Source organism: Falco naumanni, chromosome 4 (genome assembly GCF_017639655.2).
Source record: "Falco naumanni isolate bFalNau1 chromosome 4, bFalNau1.pat, whole genome shotgun sequence".
NCBI lineage: Eukaryota > Metazoa > Chordata > Aves > Falconiformes > Falconidae > Falco > Falco naumanni.
In genome coordinates, this window is record NC_054057.1 from 3,717,534 (window position 1) to 3,740,720 (window position 23,187).

Sequence of the window (23,187 nt, forward strand, 5' to 3'; positions counted from 1 at the left end):
ATTTTCTTAGCATTGCTGTTTACTACTACTGGTTTCTTGTATAATTAGTGTCATGTACTAGCATCATGCTGACGCTGGGAAACTCTGGATGGACACCTGGCATCAATACATCATTGCAGTGAAGGATCTGATAGTGAAGAAGTGTCTGGATTTGGTACTATTTCTAGCTGATCAAGATGTGAAATGACTATCTGGTCAGCTGAATTACGGAATCAGAAGTTCATGGAGGTAACCAACATTCACGTGATGGGAAGCACAGCTAAGTAACTACATGGTTTTCTCATCCATAATGGAGTCTGATGTGCTGTCCAATGATCTGGAATCAGGATAGATCACTTACAGTCTCTCTCTACTGTGCCCCAGTGACTTTTACTACATCTAGAATGAATTTTAATCAGCACACAGCTACACATTCAGATTGAAAGTTTCTGGAAAGACAGTCCCAATGCTTTCACCATGCTTTTTTAGTAACACAAGTTATGAAGTTTGGGATTTCCAAAATAAGGCTGAGACAGTGAAGGCAGTTGTATTTACATAGCAAATGTTGATCTGGATATGTATGCCTTAATTTCTCTCTGTATATTGGATGTTCAGTCTTATGCAGCCTGAAGAAAACACTCAGATAAAATTATTGTAGAAACATGCATTGACTGATTTTTAGAAATAATTGTGACCAGCAATTCCTGCTAGATTGATGATATGTTTAGCTGATGCTCTCAATAGTTGTGTCTGAAACTCAGCTTGTTACTGTTTGATAGCCTTTACTGACGTAGACTATGTGAAATTGTATGCGGTTCCGTAATTGATTGTTTTTTTGTGGCATTCAAATGTCATTGTAATTTTTTGGAACAAATTAATGAACTGCCTTGTCTATCAAGAGAAACAGAGCTGAGAACCATGGAATATGTTTTTTTACAATGTACATGTTGAGAAACAATAAATAATATAAATTCACTGCAAAACAGTCAATGTTAAGTACTAAAATTGGAAAGTAACTATTGGTTAATTTTAAGCAAAATGAGAACCTTGGTGTGTATGGGCTCATGAACATTTGATGTAGTAAGGAGAGTAAGAAATATGAGAAGAGTACTCCATTTTTAAATGGAAATGAATAGCTGAAAAGTTTTTATAAAACATTTTAACTAAGCTACTATCTGGGCCCTCAGTGAGGCCACAGGCTCTAGTTGCCTTGACCCAGCCTGTATCCATCTTTTTCTGTAAGCCCCCTTGATTTGGAGTAATTTCCCCATCTCCCAGGCTTTGGCTGCCTCTGTTCACAGGCAGCTATGGTGTAGCACAACTGTGTAATTTTGGATCAGACTGCTCTGTGAAGAGCTAGGTCATGAGAAAGCTGTGAGAAACCTCAGATGGGACCAGGATGCACATTTCCATCCATGCACACTCCACCCGTTAGCTCATGAGCTACATTTCAGCTCAGGCCTTGCTGTCAGTTCCTGCCTGAACTATGTTCCATGTATGTGATGCCTGGCCTCGTACCTTGCCACCTCTGATCTTGCCTTCTTGCCTTGTCTCCCAGGGTTGACCTTAGACCTGCCAGGTGTCTGCAGAGTTGTCTGGCCATCAGTGGACTTTTGATTGAACCTGGTTACTGTCACGAGACCTGCTTTGCTCTTCTTGCTCAGGTGTGTGTGGTTCTACACCCTTGTTAGAAAGGGCATTGCTCCCATCTGCTTGCCATCCTGGCCCATCCTTTTGACTCACCTTCCTTTGCAAAGCAGCTCATTCTTGCTGTTTCCTGACAGCTTAAACCTAGAAACATTTTTCTACATTAGCTTTAAAAGCTGTAATGACACAGGTTTATATAAGATTAACTTTTAGCACAGCAAATGCATAACTGTTTTCTTAGTTATGTGCATGCACCTGTGCCTATCCTGCACTGCTGACAGCAATAAGACTAACAACAGGACAAAGATCAGCTGCACAGAAAGGTAATTTATTTGTGTTCCTCTCTGACTTCACTCATTTGAGCAGCTGCAGAACCAGTTTATTTGAGTAAAGTTACACAGAATTAGGGACTAGGGCCATAAGAAGTAACAAGGAACACATGACTCAGTCATATAAGGAAGGTATATACAAAGAGCAAATTATTCTAGATTAAGAAACTATTTAAGACTGGAAGTGAAAACATCTTATTCCCTTGGTTTAGATTTGGAGCAAATCACTCTATTATTATGGGAGATCATACTAAAAATAAAAAAAATCATGTAGGATAAACAAAATCTATATCTATAACATGTTATATCTTAAAAATACACTCTACATGCCAAGCAAAACTAATATGGTATTTAGTAAAAAGTAGCTTAGTAACTCCTCATGCAAAATACAAAAACTTCAGCAACTATGCCAGCCAATTTTTCATTAATACATAATAGATGCAGAAACGCTGCCTTAACAGATTTTTTGCAGACTTAAGTGAATTACCTTATCCCATGCCTCTGCCTGGGCAACCAGGCTGGTTACTTATTTAGATTTCATCCAACATTCTGGCAATGGGTGGTTCTTCATAGCAGGAAGGAAGGTTGGGAGCCTTTGAGCTGAGTACTAAGCCAGGCTGGTTGTTGATGAAAACAAGGTTGTGGGGTATCAGTTGTGTAAAGCCATACAATCTGCAGGAGTTCTGTATGGGACTCACAGCGTGCCAGTGAAGCCAGGGAAAAAAAAAAGTATAGCCTACAGGAGCAAGAAAGCTAAATTGTACGTGGTAGTTGCATTGGGATAGACATACCATTTCTTAGCCCACCCCTTCTATCTGCTCTGCAGAGACCCTAATTCTCTGTGTGCTGGCTTTATGCTATTTAGCTTGTGCACTGTACAGAACTCCGCCTCATTGCAACATACAGAGACATACCTTACTGCAGGATCTGCACAGGGCGTGTATGTTGCCCTGTGCTTGTCTGCTTTATAAATGGCCACCACATACGCTGCAAGAGGGGTCGGTTGTACCTCAGCTTCTGACCTTAAGGCAGCAGAGCAGCTGGTTGTTTCCTGTACTCATTCTTTTTCTAGACAGTAGGTCACAATAAGTGACCCTACAAAGGCTTTTAAAAGCACGTTTTTGGAAATCAGATCACTGTCTAAGTTTTAGAGCATTGTAACAGGAGTTTCTAGGGAGACCTTCTCTGTAAACCCCATTTCCTATTCATTTCCACCCCTGCTGTTTACTGTAGGTTCAGGATGGAGTGCGGGTGTGGCATTGCGGGCTAGCCACCTCTGTGTGATGGACAGCTTCCCTGCTGCCTCTGGTCGCCTCTAATGAGATGCAATTTTATTCCTCACCAGCAGTAGGCTGGGTTTTGCCTTTATCACTTACATTCATGCTGTTCCGTTGCTGTGCATCAGAAAACAATGCAAGCTGTACAGCCCTTGTGTGCAATACTTTGTCAAGTGTGACAATCTCAGTGATGTCTGTGTAGAGTATGTACCATCCAATAGTACCAGCTGCCTCCAAACCTTGTTATTGGCATATCAAGCCAGCATGGAATGTCCTGCATGGAACTGATCTGCTGCAGCGAGTTTGTAACTCAAGGGCATAGGGCTTGCTTTATCTTACTGGCAGAGGATAAAAACTCCCATGAGGGTGTTCCAGCTTTCTGTTTTGAAATTCCATGGTAGTGTCTATGCATATTAACCTCCCAAGCATCAACACCTGGAAAAATTTAGCATCCAGAGTAACTGTGACTGATTTCAGTGTGTTTGTTTAGTTGGAAATCACACACACCATAAATTGTGAAAGGCCAGGGGGTTCTGAAACAGCTTTCAAAGATGGCATCTAGCCAGCTTTAGTGTCAGTCCGATAGGGTCTGAGTATGTAAACCAAAGCTTTTCAGTGTGCTTAACATCATTTGTTTCAAAGAAAAAACCGTCAATGCCTGGCAGTGTTCTAATTTGCAAGCACAGAAATTCTATTAAATTTTTGTGCCTGTTTGTACTTGCATTAGCAGATACAATAAAGCCCAGTAACAGACTTCCAAATGCAACTTTATAACAAGAACACAATACCAATCAGCAAAGAATGACTTTCACTGGAGATTAATTGCACTGTACTGTGAATGAGGATGCTCCTTTGGCACTAGAGGGAGTTGCTGTTTCCCGACAATAAACCCTGTTCCACGCAGCTAAAGTTTAAAAATATGGGGACTTTTTTTTGGTTTACAGAGTTTGTATGCAAACTGACTGAACAACAGACCAAGATGGGAGACAAAGAAGGCATTAGACTGAATGTTTCTGAACAAGATGTGACACAAAACAAAGTTTACAGCCAGTTAACATCAATTTTTATTACAAATCTTAAATATATAGTAAATTATTTGAATTAATCTCCTTCTTTGGACCTCATTTGCTCCTCTACCCTTTAAGTTTAAGAAAGACTGGGATCTTCTTCATAGCAATACTAAAAATCTGTAGTTTATGGATAGCTCCATTGATTTTAGCAGCTAGCTTAAGTCCCTGCTCAAAAGGCGTTTCCAAAAGAGCTTTGAGTTCCAAATTCCTGAGTGATGCCTCAGTTGGTTACTTGGGTGTGGGAGGCAATGTAAAAAAAAAAAATCCCTGCAAGTTTTTTGAAAAATAATTACGAACTATGGGGATGCTAACAATTTCATCACTAGTTTTGATTTTCTTTAATTTTGGATAGAAAAACTTCATTGTTTGTAGTGCTTATGTGTATTAATATGGTATTCAGACCTGAAATAATGTTCTAGAGCCTGAAGTACTCATCCCCTTCGTTGCTGTGGATAGAGTTGTGCAGGTATAAATGGTGGGAATATAAGATGCAATCATGTTGATTAAGAAATCGGGTGAAGAAGAGTTGAGTTTTGGTCACTACTAACAGGAATTAAACCCAGTAAATGTCAGTAGATACCAATGGATATCACCAGATATCAGTAAATATCAACAGATATCTGTCAGTAGAAGAGTTTTAATTTTGAATGTGCACTAGGGATAAAACCACTCTTATTTATATAAATCCACTCTGAGAGTCAACAGCATGCTACAAACTACTGTCTCAAAAAAACCAGCTCTCTTTTCATGTAGAGAGGCTCTAGAATGTTTAATAGTGTAATTTGTATGCATTTGGTTAAAGAGGAAAATTCTTTACAATTATTAGCGCAAAGAGAGTATGCTCCCTACATTTATCCCCATCTCTGCGAACATGTTTCCTCTGCTCTGATGCTCTAGTATATATCTAATATGTAAGAACAGATACCAAGATGGTATAAAAAACATTTGGATTGAAGAATAAATTAACACAGTAGATAATGAAGCCTCTTCTCATTTGTATTTATTTTCTCAATTGCTATAAAACTTGCTGCATCTTTTAGAAGAAATATTATCAGTTGTCTTGGAGATTCAGATCTTCATATTTGCTGCTAGTAGAGATGATGCATTGTCTTTCTGTGCACCCATAAACTCCATTGCATGGCTAATTAATCTGCTGTAATAACAGTGAACTTAGTAATGTAGTTTATGGCTTAGCTTTCAAGTTTGCAATGGTATATATCTGAAAGTTTTTAATTGTTTAGTGTGTTGGCCTCGAAGGCACTAAAATTTGCACAACACATGCATGGTTTGACCATTCAAAATTAATCACAGTAATGCAATTAGAAGTCTTCTGAAGTGTGTGAGCTGTCCAAATTATAATGAAATGGAAATTTGTCTTTGTAGTCATTAATTACCACATTAACTGAGCACTTTCTTGCACCTTTAAACCTTGGAGATTTTATTAGAATATTGGATTAAATAAAAATATTATTTAGTCTTTTCTCAAAGGGAAAAGTGAAATACATAAACTTATCAGGATAGGCTGTTGCAGATGTATTTGAAAGATTTTGAGAATGCATTCAGTGAAAGAAAAATCCTTGGCATCAGCCATGTTCCCTAAGTATTCCTTCCCTTTGAGGAAATGGAACACGTTCCCTTTTTAAATATTTGCTGACTTCTTTGGAATCCATGCCTGAGCAGAATATTTTTTCCATGATGTTTAAATGCGTTTCCTTTTTTGGTTCTTCTGTTTTCCCTCTGACTCCCAAAATAATGCATTCAGGGGTATGTTAGGCCAAGGGGAATTTTCCTGGAGGCATGAAATGTGAAGTGCTTGAACCACTCCAGCTCATTTCTATACTCTGTGAGAACTTCTGTATTCTCTAGGAAGATGTCTTCATAACAACCTGAATTATTTTGTTTTCCCTTTGCCTCTGAGTATGACCTCCTTAGTAAGACCAAGGATGTTAGTTACTTGTAATTAAAAAGTTGGGATTTTTTTTCCTTTGACACTGTTATAATTTACCGAAATATAGCCTAATTAATGTATTATGTCTGTAGGAAAAGCTAACCACTGTGAGATCTAGGTCCTATTGCTTATCTTCTATTATTAGTGGCACTTTATCAGAAAGTGCAGTTCTGGCAATGCGTTAGTTTTAAGCTGGACACTGAGGCACAAAGCAATACATTTCCCATTTGCTTTCTAGCTGACAGTCCATTCATCTCCTGGTACAATTCCTGTGAGGAATTAATCAAACTTAATGATGGCCTCATGATGTCCTTTTTGATGTTGTGCACTCTGCTGGTGCACCCTTGAAAAATGACCTAACAGAATTTTTGCTTCTCTTTCCTAAGTATGCTTTGTGACATGTTTTCCTAGATTGTGTTGGCTATCACAGGCTTTTTGTGTTATTTGCTTGACTTTGATTTTGAGCTTTGTAAGCGTATTCCTTATTACCCTGAGGATGTGAGCTTCATACCTGTGTCGTCCTTTTTACTGGCATTTTCAATTTTTAGTCATTCTGATGAATTAGACTGCCATCCATCTGCTAGAAGCCTTGCTTTGGACTGAGTAGATCTTGAGCTAATTCTAAATAATGTGCCTAGATTTAATTCTAAATCTGCCAGTCTTTTCAGTGCTTTCTGAAGCTTTTCAGCTGTGTCCTAGATTTCAATATTCTTTTACTTCATGAGAAAACAAATTTGATTCTTCAGTATTTATTCAGCCACAGATACTTCTAATGTAACCTTGTACCCTAGATAAAACATTTCTGTGTTTCATTTTATGGCACAGCTATTGTACTTCTTACATTACTATGCTGCATTTTCACTGCCTCCTTTGACCTATATTAACAGGAGATGCCTAAACTTGCCATGTATTTCAGCACCAGTCACCATAAAAAGGCGACCTTCTCAACTTTTTTTCTTTTAATGGTGCCTATTGCTTTTGTATACATAGTGTAAGTGTTTGAACTTCCTTGCATTGTCTGCTGTATTTCTGGAGAGTTAGAGCTGTGATTGAGCCTTTAGGGTACGTGTTTTAATTTTATTTCTGATGTTATGTGACATTAAGTAGACTCTAGGGTGCAGGATGTATAGCAGAGATCAACTATATTAAGTGCTTTGATTCCTGTTGGGCTTGAATTTCTTGATCTTCTCTATTATGTAGCACAAATTTCTCAGAGGTACAGCTCTTCATAATGGGTGCCACTGATGGTACAGACAATGCAGGGGAAGTTCAGAAGCCAGTGAAACAGGAAGGTATGTGCTTCCTGGTCAGTCCTTCCATGAGTGCATTCCTGGGTAGCTAAAAGCAGCATTAGTGAGAAGAAAATAACTATTCTCCAAGGAAGAAACATCAATTGCATTGTAAATTAAAAATGCACTGCCTTGGTTCTGTGCTATAAATGGATATTCATTCCTTTTTTTGTAAAACGATACTGCATATTGCTTGCTGTTTATTTCTACCTCCCCAGCCCAGGTTGAAGCAAACTGCTCTTGGCCAAAGAAAAATAAGTTGGTGACATTAGGTCTCTTGACTTGAATTAAAGTGGGAAATTTTCCTGAGAAAGAGGTTGATGCAAAAGTATTTTTCTACCTTTGCCTCACTTTTGCTTTTTTCCTTTTAGAGAGACATAAGCCTGAGGACCTGTACTGCATTTAAACAGCTTCATAGAATTAACATTTTTGAGAACTGTGCTAATTTTACACTAGGGAAATGTTAAGGAAAAAAAAAAAGTGGAAAGAAATTGCTTTGTGTATTTCTTCCCGTATTTATCAATTAATAAGGTCATTAGTACCTCTGAATACATAAACACAGTTCCTATTCTCTGTGAAGAAGATTACTTGAGTGCAAGGAATGTGTCAGAAGTGTTATACACAAAATTTGTGTAGATAGAAGTGTTATTTTCCCTCAAAACTTCTAAACTAAAGAAAAATAATCTTAAAACCTATGGCATCAGGGCATCATTTTACTTTCATGCAGAGAAAGCTTTATTGATTGTTTCCCCTTAAATCCTTCTCTTTTCTTGTGCCATGGTTTGGGTTGGCTTGCTTAGATCTATTTTCCTTTGTAATATTTTCCTAAGATTCAAATTACCCTGAAACGCTTTGTTATCTCTGCCTATGGTTGATGACCTCTGACTTATTTCTGGTACACTGCATCATCAAACAACACCAGTTTTCCTTCTGAAGCTTTACGAGAGTAAGAAAATCCTGTGGTTATGTCAGGAGACTTGTCTCCTATTTCTCCCTGGGTTATAAACTTCCTGGCATTTAACTGCCAGGATTTTGACACGGGGTTTATGTGCAGCCTCTGAAGACTGCATCTAACCTAGCCTTTTTTGGCAAACTCCCCATTACGCTCTTAGGCTGACACTGGAGCAGCTCCACCTCCACTCCACTGGGAATTCTAAAGTAGACCAGCCGCCTGTGTTGCTATCAAAGTGTTGTCTAAACTTGGTTAGAACAGATCTCGCTGGCAAAATAAGGTGATAGCAACTGCCAAAGGCCACGCTGGTGCTCCGAATGTGGTGTGACAGTCCTCATTGTTGTTAGCAAAGAAAAATCCTAAAACTCTCTCAAACTGAATGATGCTTGTCTTTGTTTCTGCCTAGAAGTGCCATTTCCCCCCATTAGCAATAGAATTCCATACCCTTCTCTACTGAAAGCAATATGAATTTGATTTCTGACATGAAAGAATCTGGGATCAGATTAAATTACTGTATGGGCTGTGTTTTCCCTGGATAAGACTCTATTCCAGTTTATGAAGCACATGCTGTATATGAGTTTATTTATAGCTTTTAGATGATGATTTTGTTCAAGCACTCTTCTAAACAAAAAGAAAGGAGGTGCGCAATCTTTTGAAGACCTGTCCTGTTCCATCTGATATTTATCTCAGATCCTTTTTATTTGTTTTGCATGAAGTGTTTTGAAAATTATGTGGAGGACCTATAGAATTTTTATATCTGACATCAGATTAAGTGAAGTCTAATTTGGATGGGGAAAGTTCTTACTGAGACCCTTCAAAGATTGGTTATATTGTTTGTTTAAATCATTCTTTCTGATGGCAGTTTCAAATATTTATGAGATGTTTTTTAGAGATCCAATGCCTGTCTTGTCAGTTAGGGGTTGGCCTCTCCTGATCAGGATTTCAAGGTCACCCAAAACTGGTCCCTATTTTCCTCCAATAGGATAGTAAGATCAGACATTCCTTCTTCATTTCACACAAACAGGATGCCAGAAAAATTAGAACAAATTTCTCCATTGTCCTGTGTATCTTATAAAGAAGGAAGAAAATCGTCTGCAAACACATGGATTCTTCCTCTTACTGTCATTGCAGGTTGTTAGTGTCTACGATCTGTTTTAACAACTTTTGTAACTTTAATGCTACCTCATTTTCTGAAACCATAGCCCTATTTTTAGGCTGTAACACAGTATGACCATAGTAGGGGGAAGTTTATGATTGACTGAAGCTGGCAGAGCTCAGAGTTTAGAATGTCTGAATTTGTGAAACTGCAGCTAAGCAGTGCATCTGTGGAAAAGACCAAGGTCAGGAGAAGTTAAACTGAAAAATGACAGCTTCCTGAACTTGTGGTTTGACTATTCTAAAAAATTAGCACTTGCTTCTGCCTTTGGAATCACATCCAATACTCTCATATCAAGCCACGTAGGAATGCACATTCAGTTTTGCAGAACAGGCTCTCAAAAGTCAAAGATCAAAGCTGACAGCTGAGTTTTAGGAACCAGAGAGATGGAATCATAATTCAGCTCTATGCATATTTGAGGTTATCTCCACTGGATACTCCTGTCAAGGCTGACTGTGATATGAGAGAGCAAGCATTACAAGCAAATTCACTGGAGAAGAGGGAGAAAAAAATACGGCTGTCTTTTTCTGTCCAGCAACCAGAAGAGGATTAGATAAATGACCTTGTCAGGCTCTTATAAATCTCAGTTTCTGCTGGTTCTTCAGAATCAGTGAAGATAACAGTCAATTCTGTGCTGTGTGGTCCTGCTGAACATAATGTTGCTTATCTGTTATATCAGCATTAAACCTGCAGACCACAAAATAATTAGCCCAGCATTTGCATGAATTAGGCAATATGCAGCGTACTCCTTTTATGGGGTTTATTTTTTTTTTTTTGTTTTAACTAATCTTATTTATTGTAATATGTAAGAAATTTTTGGTTCGTGTGTTTTTCACAAGCTATTATAAATTGTCTGTTATCAGCCAAATTAAAATCACTCAGTGGCGAACCCTAGCAAACAAAATGTCATCCCTAGCTTGGGGGGAAAGTTGCACACAGCACACATTCTAGAGTTAATCAAAGTATAACCCTCAAGCCTATAAACCCCCAAACTGTAAAAAACCCCAAAGTTTTACTGCCTTTTACTGCTTTTTACACATTTATTGACTGGTTTTATTGGTGAGAGCTAAAATTTAGAACTCAGTGGCAAAATATATTTCAGTAGTTTATTGAATTTACAAAAGATTTATTTTCATAGTAAAAAGCTGTTAGAATATAGGTATCATGATTTGCTGTAAGGTTCTTGCATTCTGTGTTAACATTACTCATAGAAAGGTAGGAAGTCTCTATAATCTGCCCAGCTTGTAAAAAATTGTCATGAAAAAGGCAGTGAATATTATGCTTGTTTTAATACAACGTTCCGCAGTTTCAGAAAGTGTTTCAAACATACTGTTTTTTGTCATGTCTAAATATTTCAGTCACACACACTGAAATATCTACGAGTATTTTTTATGCAGATCTGTGAAGTAAAAAAGTCAATCATGTTGCATTAGAAAGTTCTATTTGTTTCAAGTATGTTTCTGTAGATGAAACTGCTTGCAGAATGGAGTCTGAAATTAGTAATCTGAAGTACTTTCTGCATAAGTAGTCATTAGAAAGTTTTAACTGAATTTTTGTCCCTTTCTCAGTGCCAAAATGTTAAATGTTTGTGGTTTGTTTGTAATTTCTAGTGCACAGCCCTTTCCTTTTTTTTTTTTAAACTGTTATCCTATTGTGTGGTGGATTCTAATGCTACCTAAATAGTATTTTTAAAGATGATGTGAGTTAGATACAGCTCTGCTGCGGGTGAATAAGGGGATTAGAGATGGGTCCAATTTGAATGAGAGTGGTTCTTAAGCTGTAAGATACTGCAAGCTATTACCAAACAACTACACAAATTGCTGTTGCTGGCGTATGAGATCAGAGCCCAAGTGGCACAAGCTAGCATTATATTATCAACAAATATACACTCTGCAGTACAAGTGCTCTATAGCAATACTTTTAGGATGTGAAAATGTTTTTTCAAATTAGGCATAAGATTCCAGGTGTATAGATAATTCGTCTAGAAAGTGGATGGATACTAAGCTGGGTGTTTTCACAGTGACATACAGCCTCATGTCTTATGAATAATAAATGTTGAAATCTGCCAGATTCCACTGGAACCACTCAGGTCTCCAAAAAAGGGGGATAAAAGAGAGCTTGAGCACTGGTTTGAGATATCACACAGCAGCACTGAATAAACTCAGCCTGATCTTGAATCTGAATTTGACCCTTAGCGAGCTCGTGTACTTTTCAAATCTCTAAATGTTTAACTATAGAGCTAGAAAAACAGTGGGTAAAAATGCCTGCATGCCGTTAAGATTTGGTATATCGACATTCATCTGAAATTCTACATCAAACCAAAAGGGTTTCTCTTATTCAGCAGGTTATGCTAGATAGTCTCAGTGTTTTCTTCTGGCCTCAGTGTTTGAATGAATCTATTTTAAAGAACTGTATTTGTAACTACCTATAACAACTGTTCATACATTAGCTGGTACAGAATAAGGCTGCTTCCACTATCTAAAATACACAATATATTGTGCCAGTGATATTTAGCTCACTTAGTTTCTTCACACGCTGGCTTCCTATTTGTCTTCAGCTGCAGTTCAAAGGGTTGATTCTAGCTATGTAGAAAATACCTTCCATCCAGTTGTTGTACACATCACTTCCTCATGCACATTTAATGAAATCTAATGCAAATATATATAACATGCATAATATAAACAAGTATTCTCTCCTGCTAACCATCCCAAAGTTTGTATTCCAGAGGCTCAGACATTTTGATCAAGTTCTGTTTCAACTGGTCTAACCTGCAAATTACAGAGCACTGCAGCATAGCTGAGTAAACAAGCTATGAGAGTCTAGCTGTGCCAGCACAAACCTCAGTCCAAATGAATTTGCAACGCCTTGTGGTAGAGTAAGTTATCCTGCACACAAGGCTCTGTTTCCTGAGCTCAATTGTTTCTGGCAGCAAAGGTGGTTTGGGTACTTCTGCTGTATGCCATGCCTCTCTTGACTGTTTCCCTGCCACCAGCTTTAATTTAAGAGAGGTTTAGGATGACGGTTATGCTGGTGGATGAGAAACCTGGATAAGAAGCTACTGACAACAGGATGAAGTGTGGGAAAGAAGCATGTTTAGCATACGTTGCAGGCTTAAAGGCACCAGGGAGAGAGGATAAGATGCATACTGATTCAGCAAAGCTAATGCTAAAGTTGGCAGATGGCAAAGTTAATGACAGATTCTCTATGTTCTCAAAATCCTCAGGTCAGAGGTGTTTTACTCATGGACACCATGCTGGTTAAATCTAAGTGAAACCATTATGTAAGATATAACATGGTATTACAATTCATTGCAATACTGTGCTATGGAAAAGGCCAGTTAGAGGGGTCACTGCTTCTTCTAGACCTTAAAGTCCAGGAATCAATGGAACTGGATCTGAGGAAGGACTGGAGGACATACTGCTGCTGCTGTGCACTGTTCTATCTCTGCCACACTCACTCTCTGGCAGTTGCTGTAGACAACTGGGGAAGCATTAGTGAGAGAAGGCTTGGTGTGACCGTGGCATGAACTGAACTTCAGGGTTTGTGTCTGAGTCATTCCAGTGCTGACATCTATAGACAGTGGTGGTAGAGGTGCACAGTGGTATGTTTTTGCTCAAAGTATTGCCTGCAGTTTAGTGACAGATGGCTTTAGTCTCCGAAGCTCATGTGAAATGAAACAGTGTCTCCAGCAGACTCTGTAGGGCAAGAAGGAGATGGTAAAACTGAACAAGCCCTGGGGCATTTCCATGGAACAGAGTCAATGCTTGAATGCAGACCGAGTGGGAGTAATTTCTGTACATCATATAGTTAAGTTCCTTCATATGACTATGATGGTAACAGGTTGTATGGAAATCTGGTGGTGGAAGAAGGTGAAAAAAAATAATTGGAAAGTAATTCAAGAAAGCAGTTTGCTAAGGGAGTGTTAAAAAGGTATAGAGACCCAAACCAAGATGACCAGGAAACAGAAACTGGCAAATGGAACATGAGCTGATCTTGTTCTAGAAGCTAAAACTGTGTAGCTTAGAAAAGGATGGAGAATCATCTCTGTTCCTGATAAGGGCAAACAGTATTGAATTTGTTATCTTGTTGTTTTGCTTTCTAAAAGGTGGGATGAATAATGAGTTATTTTGATACTTTTGGGTACTTAATGAAAGAGGCAAAATTTTCATTTGGTCAGAGAGTGAAAGTAACATTCTAGGGGAGGACTGTAACAAAGCAGCTGTGTTACCTTGGAAACAGGGAGAACCTTCATTAGCCAGGTTGCTATTAATAATAATTTACAGCTAATTAAGAATACTTGTAACAAAGCATACACCATGCAGAATTGCATCAGACTAAGTCAGTGTGTATTGCCCTGAAGTCTAGCTCTACTGGGACAGACAGTTAGCCAGTAAAAAAACTAAATAGAAGCTCAATCATTTTGAAGAACATGAATAACTTAAAATAATTGACGATAGGGGCTCACTGATATCAAGATTGCTATGAAAGGTTGTCCAGCTCTGTTAGATTGCAACAGCATGTACATACTGGGAAGGGGAAAAGGGATAAAAAGAATAACATATTCTTTTGCTTAAATACAATCAAAAAGCTGCATAAAGTGCCAGTGTTTGACTCAAAAGGACCTTTGGTTAATGAAGAGGAAAGAGTCCTAAGTACATGAAAAGCTGCACTATAGGTTAAACCAAAGGTCTGTCTACTCCAGTACTTTATTCCTTCCACTAATGGGTGCTTAGAGAAAGGCTCAAGAACAGGGCAGGGATTATTTAATCAATAAACAGTCTTCAAGGAATCAGAAGTGTAGGGCCTTTCTGAACTTTGAATATATCCAAAACACTTTGATGAACCTTGTTAAAAGGTTCTTAAAAAATAATTGCTTTTTAAATCTTTTGGCATCCCAAACCATCTTGTAATAATGAGTTTTACAAGTACACATCACGTGAAAAAGTGTTTTCTTGTGCTTGTTTTAAACCACCTGTCCCATAGCTCTTGTTTCATGAGAAACAGTGAAGAATCATTCCTATTCGCCTGAACACCATTTTGTACACTGGTTGTTTTTCCAGCTGAAACCCCTGTTCAGTTAGCTCTGTTCTCATAAAAAAGCTGGGGTTTATACCTTTTCTCTTTTGACTCTGTCCTTTTTGAAGGAATATTATAAATGCTGAGTATACAGACACTGGCTGTACTATAGATTTATATACAGCACGCTGTTATTTCTGTTTTCCTAATGAGCTCATCATAGCTGTTTGCTTGATTACCCTTGAACACTGAGATGGGGTTTTCAGATGACTACTTAAAATTATTCCAAGATCTCTTTCCTGAAAGGCTATAGCTAAGTTATAGATCATCATTATGCACGCACAGAAAAAGCTGTTTTCTCCCCACGTGCTTTACTTTGTTTTTTAGCAACATTAAATTTCAGTCACCATTTTATCAGCGATTTAGTCACTACTATGAGATCCTTCTGCTATTTTTTGCACTTGATTCTAGTTTTAACTATAAGTGAATGAAGGGATTTTGATTTAAGAAGATACTGAGTAACATAGATTCCAACTCAGAGTAGTGGTTTCCCTCTATTTGAAAAGTGGCGAAATGTGTTTTTCCTGTTTTGTTTTCCCCCTATTAACTAGTTTATAACCTGTAGGAGGACTTCCTATTGTATCACATCACAGTAATCCTTCTACCAGCAGTGAATAATGGTGTGGGATTTTGTGAAATTCTCCTGGGGCTGTAATATACTTGCAGCCTGTTATCCCTTTCATTTCAGAAACTCCCTGACGAGCACACCATTGTTACTTGAGTTTTACTGTATAGAAAGGTATGGAGAGGCATCTCTATACCTGTGTAAGGCAGCTGCTTTTCCTGGCATAATTATCTTCCAGTAAATTCCATGGAAGGCAGAAAAAATTGCATTCATTATCTATAATGTAGAACATATACAGGTAATGTGTTGCAGCGGCTGACGTGATGATACTGTTATTTCATGAAAGCATTTTGTTCCACTGGTCTGGCCTGTCATTGTAACTGATTAGGAGGAGAAATGAAGGAGTCTCATTCTTATCTCCTGCGAGCAGGGCCCGAGCTTCCTAAAGGAGCATGCCTTGTTCATTCCAATGTCTTTTGAAAACTGGTCATCAGAAGGAGTGGAGCTGAGCCTAACAATGAAGGTTTTCTGATTGTGGTCATGGAGTTTCTTTCCATAGTAAACGATTGGGGAGTTTTACATGAGCATCTTAAGCAATAGCTCTGTCTTGGAAAAGTAGTTACTCTAAAATATTTGGTTTTAAGAAATAACTGAGTTCATAATCTTTGTCTGGACTGCAAGAGATGTGCATTAAATGTTCCACCAATGAAACACTAAATTCAAATTCAAGTTTCCAGACTGCAGTGCCTCAGTATTTAGCTACAACATGAGAAGTTTAACCACCCATAATTCAGGATCAGGTTGCCCAACACTTCAGCTACCCAACCACAACACATATGGTAGGATTTTCCAGAGAGAAAACTGGGAGAAGCTGAGTTAGCAGCCCTGCCCTCTGTGCCGATTTATACGGGGACTGTAAACCTCTAACTGTATGTGGGTTCAGATGGTTTCAGTATCTTGTGAGGTGCAGAAGACAGGAGCCAGATGATATTCTGTGCACTCAAAAAGTCTCCAGTACACGGGACCGTAGAACTTTCCAGTGGGTTGAAGCACTGGAGCTAAGCTCAGTTCATGTTTTGCCGTAGACTCTCTGCACCCCTCTATGATTCAGGTCTCCAGTTGTAAAATGACAAGAACAATGATGACATCTCTGGTAACTGTGAAGATAGGTATTACAGCCGTGGCTAACGCAGTAAGGATGGCCACAGCAGCGATCTGAGGGCGCCTACCACACAGCTTCGTACCCAGCTGGCTGTACAGGGACCTGCTTAGCTTTTTACGAGGGACCTGCTTAGCTTGTTGCAGTGATCTTGAGGTTACATCCTCTGCCCCCAAGAGATGCGACTTGACCCACAGGATCATTTTTCACAAAGTCCGGATGAACGCCGCGGCTGTTCGCACGCTGACACTCGTTACGTGATGCTGCGCGTTGGGCAGGGCGGTTGTGTCCCCGACCGCCGGGCACAGGCCACCCGCCTCTCGATTCCTCCTCACGCGCGGCTGCTGCCGGCGGGCTGGCGCGGACCGGCTCCCCGGCGCCACGCTCCGCAGGGGCCCGGCCCCGCCACCGGCCCCGCCACCGGCCCGCGCGGAGCCCCACGCGTTACAGCCCGGGCACCGCCCGCGCCGGCCTTCGCGCGCGCACCCCGCGTGCGGCCGCGGCTCCCCGTGCCCCGCGCAGGTGCCGTGCCCTCCCCGCCCCCCGCGCTTGCCCCCTCCGCCGCGTGCCTCCGCGCCAGCGTGCGGGGCACCCGCCCGCGCTCAGGGGCCCCCGCGGCTTCCGCGGCGTGGAGCGGCCCCCGGGCCGGGCCGGGCAGGCGGGGCGGCCCCGGCAGCCGAGCCGCCCCGCTCCCCTCCACAACTCGCGCGGGGGCGGCGCGGCCGTTCCCTCGCCCGGCGCGGCCCGGCCCCTTCTCCTTCGGGCGCCGCCCCTCTCCGCGCCGCCTGTGAGTCAGGGCTTTGCCGGGCACGGGCGGCAGCCGCGGCCGGAGCGGGCTGGCAGCCTCCGCCGCGGGGCTCCATGGAGAAGTCGGCGGCGGCGGCGAACGAGGGCGGCGGCAGCAACAGCAGCAGTCGCAGCAGTAGCCGCCCCACGTCGGCGGGCTCGTCCCCCTCGTCCTCCTCCGCCAGCCGCGGGTTGCCGGGCCGGGCGGCGGCCGCGGGGAGGCTGGATGGAGGCGGGGGAGGCGGCGGCAGCAGCCCCGGCTCGGCGGCGGCCAGCCCGGGGGGCACGCAGGCGCCCGGTGGCGGCGGCAGGCGGCGGGAGCCGGTGCTGGAAGGAACGCTCAGCAAATACACCAACCTCCTGCAGGGCTGGCAGAGCAGGTAAACCGCCGGGCCGGCCCCCGACGGCGCTGCGGGGCCGCGTCCTCCCCCAGCGGGCGCCGCTTCTCGCCCCCGTGCGCCCCCAAGATGGTGCCCGGGCCGCTGGCGCCGCCGCCGCGCCCCGACCCCTCCCCGGCCGCCGCGGGCAGGTAGGCCGGGCTGTGCCGCCGGCCCTGCCCCAGGCCACGCTCCTTGCCCTCCGCGCCCGCTTTCCTTCATTTGGCTTCACTCGTCTGTTTTCCCCACCGGAGGAGCGGCTGGGCGTCGGGGCGGCCCGGTGCGGGGGGGCGGGCGGCGCGGCCGGAGCGGCGGCCCCGGGGCTGCCGCCGCAGGTGCGGGCGGGGGCGGGCTGGCGCTGCCCGCGCTGCTCTCCCGGCAGCGTGCCGTCCTTCGGCTGCTTCGCTGTCACGTTTATCTCGGATAACTAAAGAATGAAGACCCGGTGAAAGCCTCCCAAAATAAATGTGAAAAATGCCGGGTTCTATGGTTGTTACTATTAATTTTTTTCGCTGCGGGGTGGGACAGTGGAACCAGTTACCTGTGTGTTTAGTAAGATCTCTTCTTTTGCTGTGTCCTCCCTGTTTGACAGGTCCTAATTTATGTTGATACTGTGACAGGCCCTGGTCCTGCAATTTGCTGGGTGTGCACAGGCTGATGTGCATCTGTGGAAGTCCCAAGGAAAGTCTGGTTTTGCATCTGGTGTTTCAGTGCAAAATTTTTTAGAGTTGAAGCCAGATGGGAATTAACGATGCTGTATTTGGATCTGTTGAAATCTAGAGAGATTTTTGTTAGGGTTTTACTTCTTGTTATTAAACTTTATCCTCTTCGTGAACAGATGAAGATGAGTATCTTATACTTTTTAATGTAAGGTGGCACAGTGATGGTTTTGCAGAGATGCAAATGCTGTAGAGGGAACATTTAGAGGATTAGTTGGAAACCTTAAAAAAACAACGCCCCTCCTCCTCACCCTGGACCTACTAAAAGCTGCTGGTGCTTCTATTAAGTGGTCCCAAGCAGGAAGAACGTGGGAATGGCTGGGACGTTGATGCTCTGACGCTAATGGTAAAGCATTTGTAAGTGACGGAGTTAAATATGATGCTATGATTCTGATTCCTGAGGGGCTAAATCAGTGGTAGGAGTGCTGTAGCAGTACTTCCTGAAAAGTTTCAGGAGCTGGTCTAATTCCATACACTGGAGGGCATGCAGAGGTGCGCTGGCTATGAGTGACAAGACCCTTGGGACAATTTGGATGCACACTCGTCGTCATAAAACTAGACAGTTTCAGCGTAGACGTAGGGAAGGCCTTTTATTGTCATTTGGTTACTGCAGTTCGGTGCTAGATTCGCATTAGACTTGTATGTTTGTTGATTTATGCAGTCCTCCTGTAATTTTGTTTAAAAACCAAATAGACACATTTTGATGACTAAAATGCACCACTGAAAATGAAAAGCCAACCCTCCACCTTTTCTTTTTTTTCCCCTTGACACCTCCATCTCTTTTTGTAGAAACAGTAACTCTTTTTACTGTGAGTGATTTTAAGGTTGCTTTCATGTAATCTGATGAAATTAAAAAATAGAGGTCGTTGCTTCCAAATCTTTGTGTCTAGAAGTGCCTGTTTGTTGTATTTGGGAGCAGATTAAATCTTTGCTGACAGCTTGAAATAGCGTGTATAATCAGTGTATGTCCAAGAAACTTTTATCTGAATAACTCATGGAAAAAAGAGTTATGTCACTTAAACAATTCCACAATAGCACTTGGAAATGAATGTCTGTTTATTTTTAGCGGTCTTTTTTTAATGCTGCTTTATCATGCTTTATCAATTGCCAGTTTTCTGTAAATCTGGCTGTTTGAGTAAGCGGTGTATAATGACACAGAGCTCTTAGTCTAAATAGCTTTTTTAGTTCTGTTCACTTATTCCATTCTGTTGATGTATGCATCTGCTGTTTGGGATGGGGAATCTAACACAAGTTCTAAACAGGACTGTTGAAACTTGAGGCTTACAAAAGTTGGTCTTGTTATATAATATGCAATAAATGAGTAGTGATCCATGGATTTTAGGTAATTGCCTGTTTGGCCTTTTGAATGTTTGTTACAGAGTGTGTTTTCTGTGAATTGGTCCTCTATAAAAGCTGTAAGCACTGGTAGGGGACTTCATAGCTAGCACCTGCAAATTAGTTTAGTACGTATGCTACTGAATGATCATACAAGTTAACTTTGAATTTACTTCCACTGAAAAAACACAAGATTGTTTGACTGCATGATCAATACAGCCAGATGGCATGAATATAAATAAAATGGAAAAATAAAGCAAAACCTGACAGAGTTCAGTGATCATGGATTTGGAATATTCTTTAAAGCTCCTTATCCATTAGCCTAAATAATTTAAATGTACTTAATGTTAGCTTATGCCACGTGGTATTGAAGTTGAAAGGCTTTCCTAGGTTATCCAACACTTAACGTGCAGAGTAGCCTCTACAAGTCTAAAGAAATTGTTTTCATTTGAATGATGATAAAATAGTGTCACTTTTTTATCAATTATCCTTTGACATGTGTATGTAAGAGAGTCTTATTTTGGATGAGGCAACTAAGCATGAATACTGAAGCGTAACACTGTGTTTATAATCATTAACTGAAGTAATTGAAGGTCTCAAGTTCAGTCAGTCTGGGGAGCTGCATTGCTTTTTATTTTAAGAGTTTCTGAAGGTTTGTTATTTGTTACTAAGAAAACCTATTTGTTCTGCTCTAGCAGGTCAGGAACAACCCAATCTGGAAATGAGTGAGGTTCTTCACCTTTGTGACAAGCAGAGGGAAACACTGTTTTGTTTTTTTTGTTGAGTTGTTCTGAGGCAGGTGTGTGATAAAGGTGTCAAGAGGCCTGGGCATCTAGAGTGTTCCACTGAAGTCTGTAACTTTCTATGGATTTACACATGTATGAATGCAGAGAGCAGGCCTTAATCTAAAACACAGATACTTTAATGTAGGAACACTCTTTGGTCTGAGACCTCAGGACAGCTGATGGTCTTTGCTACAAAATTACAAATAATTATGTTCTCAGAATTGAAGTACTGTTACAAAACGTTTCTATTGGGATTTACTTATTCTATGTGTATGGGTGCTAGCTTGTATTCTAAATGGAAGTTTTGTGGGTTTGATGGACAAATATGTCTTTGTAGAATCATATGTCATGTGAAACCTGTTTTGCACGAATTCATTTGATATTGATGAAATACTTATTGCCTGTGGCATTATTATCCTGTTTTTTAATAGATCAGTAAAATGGTGTAAAAAGTCTTAAAACTCCATTTACCCAAAGTAGTGTGAAATTCACTTGTGGACTGCCTCTCCCTCCCCACTTTTTCCTTTTAAAATGATTTTAGTACTTGTACTTGTAGGGTTTTGTCCTTCAAGTGTGCATAAGCCCCTGGATCCATCTGCATTTGAGCTGGGGCTTAAATTTGGATTTGTAACAACAACAAATGGAGCCCAAGATGATGGTTATTATTGCTTTTCTGAGCTGAACTGCTCTGTATAAATTGTTTTGTAGCCCAGGTGTTTTCTAAACCTTTAGGTGGGCCTATTCCTGTTTCCTCGCTCAGTTGAGAAACATATCGTGTTACTGGCCTGCATGAATCATGCCCCATGTACTACTTGTGCTTGGGCACCACCAGATTATTTTGGGGATTAGCTATATTCCTTGTATGTCAACAAAAAATGTACTGTGGGGCAATTGGGGTATTTTTTTTGTGCTAATTCTCTTTGCTGGGTTTCACGATGCTGTGGTGCGGTCTCTTTGCTTGCATAGTTGCAGAGAACAGTTGCAATCAGACTGCTGTCACCAAAGAAAGACCTTTCCTTATTTCCAGTGTCCCAAACAGCAGCGGGGATGCTGCCAGGAGAACCAGCAGACTTTAGTGCTATTTCAGAGGCTGGCTTCTATGGCTCCCAGAGGTTGTGCTGCTCTGACCATAGCTGTTGTGGGAGGGTTGTTTTCTAAGTATGTCAACACTATGTTGTGCTGTGCAACTACAAAAATCTGCTTGTAGGGTGTTTGGGGTTTTTTGTTTGTTTGGTTTGTTTTTTTTTGTGTGTGTGTGTTTGTGGAGTTGCTTGTTTGTTTGTTTTTTTTTTTTTAATTTTGTGTATGTTCTAGAGAGAGTTTGTGACCTCTCAGAAGGGGAACTGATGAAGATACTTAATGCGCAGTAATAATCCCCCTCTCCCTCCTTGTGAATTAGCTAATCCATCTTTTGTGGAATTTTGGGATTGACAAGTCTGCTTGTGGAGCTTTGGGGTAGTTAGCACCTCTAGTAGTTGCTAGTTCTTCAGTGGTACCAGTCAAGTTGTTCTGGCAATGAATTGTGGCCTTTTTCCAGTGTCCAAAGTGAGTAGATGGTTATTGAACAAGCTATATGACTATAGTTGTATAGGTATACTAATATAGCTGCTGGGAGGGAAGTCTGTCCTATAGGAATAAACTGTTTCTTTGATATAGAATAAACCATACTGTCAGGATTCCAATAGTAGACAGTATCTGAGAAGGAGAAAATAACTGTGTGCTTATTTAATGTTTGTGAATTTTGCTGAAACAGGATTTTTTTGTGTTCTTACTAGAATCAGATTAACACCAACCCCTCCGTCTTTCTGGCATACCTATACAGGGCTTTGTGTAATATTGTAATACCTTCCAGGATTTTTTGGGAGAGTTTGGGAAGGTGGAGACTTTATTTTAAGGAGCTGGAGTTGCAACCTTCTCTCTTTCTTCTGTTGTTGGAAATCTGCTCCTTAAAATTTGAACCTTGATTATAATTTGTTCGGAATTGTGGAAACTTTAGAAATGTCAAGGTATTTTTATAACACTAGGCTAACATCCTATTAAAATTCTTACTTGCAGAATAGATTTTAGTGGAAACTGAGGTGTCCCTTCACATTCTGTTTGTAGTAGGAGGCAATGTGGAAAGGAAAAAAACTACTTAAAGCCGACATATTTTAGTTCTGTTGAACAAATGAACAGGATATTTTCCATGCTGAACACTCAGGAGTTGCATATCTTACTATTGAAATTATGATGCGTGTCATTAGTTTCAAACAAACTTAGAATTTAAAATGTCAAAAGATCATTTGTTAGTAAAATCTGTTTTGGATTAATGTACTAATCTTTTTTTCTTAGTCCTGAAATCTATGGAGCAAAAATAATCACATTCAAATGTAAGCTTTCTTTTTTTCCTCTTTTCCTTCCTTTACTTTTTGCTGTTGAAACTTTTTCCCTGTCATTCATGCTCACTTTAAAAAGAGAAAACAAACAAACAAAAGGTAAAAAAATATATATGAATCTCTTTAAATGTATATCCTTTATTTATTTGTAGGAAAATAAGAACTTCCACTTAAGATGCACTTTGTCTTTGTTTAGTCAGTGGTTGATTTAGTTTGAATAGCTTTTGCTGTTGCCTTTAGACCAGCTCTGTTGGAGGAATGGAGAAGGCTGTTCAAACAGTGAGTTCAGAGAGAGTTTTAACAAGGTAAGAGAGAGGCTGAGGAATGCATCATTCTCTGCCCTTCAGTAATGCTTACAAGAAA

The 23,187-nt window shown here is 40.8% G+C and overlaps 1 protein-coding gene across 2 annotated transcripts in view; it reads left to right on the forward strand.

Annotated features, from left to right (window-relative positions):
- The first annotated feature begins 17,234 nt into the window (after nucleotides 1–17,234).
- Nucleotides 17,235–23,187, forward strand: part of OSBPL10 (oxysterol binding protein like 10) — a 121,504-nt gene continuing 115,551 nt past the window's right edge. Inside the window, exon 1 of one of the 2 annotated variants that reach the window (XM_040592538.1) lies at nucleotides 17,235–17,613. In XM_040592538.1, the coding sequence (XP_040448472.1) occupies nucleotides 17,309–17,613 (305 nt within the window). In that variant the 5' untranslated portion in view covers nucleotides 17,235–17,308. The remainder of the gene's footprint in view (nucleotides 17,614–23,187) is intronic. The other variant, XM_040592537.1, reaches the window with a different exon arrangement.